The sequence below is a fragment of the Camelina sativa genome, chromosome 5 (genome assembly GCF_000633955.1).
Source record: "Camelina sativa cultivar DH55 chromosome 5, Cs, whole genome shotgun sequence".
NCBI lineage: Eukaryota > Viridiplantae > Streptophyta > Magnoliopsida > Brassicales > Brassicaceae > Camelina > Camelina sativa.
In genome coordinates, this window is record NC_025689.1 from 23,778,190 (window position 1) to 23,781,006 (window position 2,817).

Sequence of the window (2,817 nt, forward strand, 5' to 3'; positions counted from 1 at the left end):
TTAATTAATTCCACACGCGAACACATAATCAAGTTCTAAAGAGAAATTACCTAATCCAAACATGCTTGTTTTCTGAATAGAGACATGGTCGACTTTTGATCTTTTGATATTTCTTAAAGCCAGGGTATCTTCCTGCTTTCCTTTAAACTCGAGGAACTCCCCTAACACAATTTTGCTACTTTTAAGCTCCACCCTGCAAGCATAATCAACGTTTTATGAAAACTCCTTGAACATAGCTACTTTATTGAAGTTTTTAAGAGAACTCAAAAGTCTCAGGAACTCAACACAATATAAATTGAATGTCAATTACGATATAAGAGTGGTATGACCTATCCCACATTGGTGCCGTGCCAAGGATGAAATTAAGTTTTTGATGCGACGATTCCTGCATCTCTTTTCCTGTGCTGAATGCGCCTTTAACCCAACCAGAAAGTTTGCCTCTTGATACTGGTTTCAGGTGTTGCCACTCTTCATAGGTAATTACCTCACTCGGGAATGCATGAATTGTACTGAAAGAAGCAGAAGCAATATATGTTTATGCACCACTAGGGATAATACAAAAATGTTTTCCAGACTAAGATGGGCACGCCCCACACACGCGCTATAAAGTGTTCTGTTGAAGTTTTCTTGTCTAGCTCTTGTAAACATGACGATAGTAAGGATAAGGATACATACCGGAAACTTGGATTAGGAATCACAACTTTGCAAGACACATTTCCTTCTAGTAAAGTAACACCCCTCTGTTCAAGATATGATTCAAGAACTGAAGCTTGTTTCTTGACTTGAGCCAGCTGAGAAAACAAGAATCTACAAATTAGAAACTAAGCTGCATCGATGGATGATGCAGTTCAACTTTGCTTTGACAAGAAAAAATCAAATTCACTGTGTCCAGACTCCAGATAGATATATTCATTCGTGTAATCAGCAAAATCTGTCTCTAAATGTAAACAGTGATATTTTTGACATATTATATGCAACGAGACTAGTAGCAGAGTTCCAAAATATTTAGGTCATCTCATGTATCCATCCCAATCTACAACATCAAATCAACAAATCCATTGGATGTTCAAACTAGAAGCATATTGTGTAATGATGGCATCAAACAAAACTTACAGGGTCAGGGTAAGTCTCAGTTGTATGATGCTTGCCACCTTCACAAACCCAGCTACCATCACTCGTTACCGTAACAATCCCAGATAGATTCTTCACAGCGACGACTAACACTTCTCCTTTAGAAGTGACGAGAACAACATCAATGTCCTGTCTAGAAGCAGTGTCTGAATCTGGAATCCGAAGCCCTACATAAGCTTTTCCACCATAAAGCTTCTCGAGTCTGCAAATTCAATCGAAATCAAAATCAAAATCAAATTCAGTGGAGTCTTGGATAGGTAAATAGAGAATCGAAGATGAGATGATGAGGTGAAAATCTGGGAAACCTGTGAGCAACGGAGAAGAGAGCAGTGGAATCGGAAGTCTCCACGTCGGAGAACTCGTCGTCGGAGAAGAAACGGCGGACGAGTTGGTAGATGACGAGACCGCAGATGATCTCCAACCACATCGTTGCTTCTTCTTTTAGAAATTTGGGAATTGGAGAATAGAGAGAAGAGAGAGAGAGACGATTCTTGGAAATTAAGGAAAAGAATAAACCCCAGCTGAAAGTAAAGAAAACAACAAATTCACTCAAATTATTATATATCGTATCAGATCCACCCCGATCATTTTTTACTATTCTTACATATCCTCCAACATCATATGTAGAATGAGGTCAAAGATCAGGGTAGATTTAATACAATATAATAGTTTTCATGGGATATACAGTAAAACTTCTATAAATTAATACTCTATAAATTAATAAACACTACAAATTAATAATTTTTGCTGGTCTCAAATCGGGCTAGCGTAAAAATTAACAATATTCGATAAGATAATAAGATAATATTTTTTTTGAAATCTCAATGTAAAATATGGTCCTAATAATATCATAAATTAATAATCATGTAAATATAAATATATATATATATATATATATATAATAGTGTATGTTTCTTCTAAACTCATTTCTATAAAATAATTGTAATGTTGTATTTTCAAACTATAATGATATCTCTAAAATATTTTATAACATGTCATACAAATAATTAAATTTTAAAGTTTAATTTTTAGATATTCATCATTTACAATTTGATAATTTGACAGATTATAAAAATAGGATAATTTGAATTTATGTATGTCATGTGTATAAGTCAATTTGTCTATAGTATTTGTAATTTATTGTCAATAATGCTTTCTAAACATTACAAGTTCAATTCCTAAACCATAAAATTTATAACATTCGAAAGTTTAATATTATTTTGTTATAGTTGTTCCAATTCATAATTTTAAAAAATTTAAATAATTTAAAATATATCTATAAATTAATAATTATTAATTTACAGTATAAAATAATAATTATTAATATATAGATAAATTAATATCACTATAAATTAATAAAATATTTTGGTTTCAATATTATTAATTTATAGAGGTTTTACTGTAGGACGTTTTTCCAAAAAATAATAAAATGTATTTATAAAATATACATTAGCTGTGAAAAATTATGTTCTAGTAAATTGATGGGAGGGCTCGATTTGAGGAACGTGATGATTTTAGTTCAGTTTTGTTAGCAAAACAGTCATGGCTGAGATTCCAAACTCGTTATTTGCCAAGCTTTAAAAAAGTTATCCAAAATCGAACTCAATAGAACCGATTAGGTCATATTCTTCATCATATGGTTGGAAGAATATTATCTTTACTAGATTTCTGATAAGCAAAAAAACT

The 2,817-nt window shown here is 32.1% G+C and overlaps 1 protein-coding gene across 1 annotated transcript; it reads right to left on the reverse strand.

Moving 5' to 3' along the window:
- Positions 1-1,719, reverse strand: LOC104789518. Its single transcript, XM_010515204.2, has 5 exons — positions 1,437-1,719; positions 1,114-1,333; positions 676-791; positions 330-509; positions 1-193 (listed from the first exon to the last, which is right to left on the reverse strand). The coding sequence occupies exons 1-5, from the start codon at positions 1,556-1,558 to the stop codon at positions 1-3; spliced, it is 831 nt and encodes a 276-aa protein (XP_010513506.1). The 5' UTR covers positions 1,559-1,719.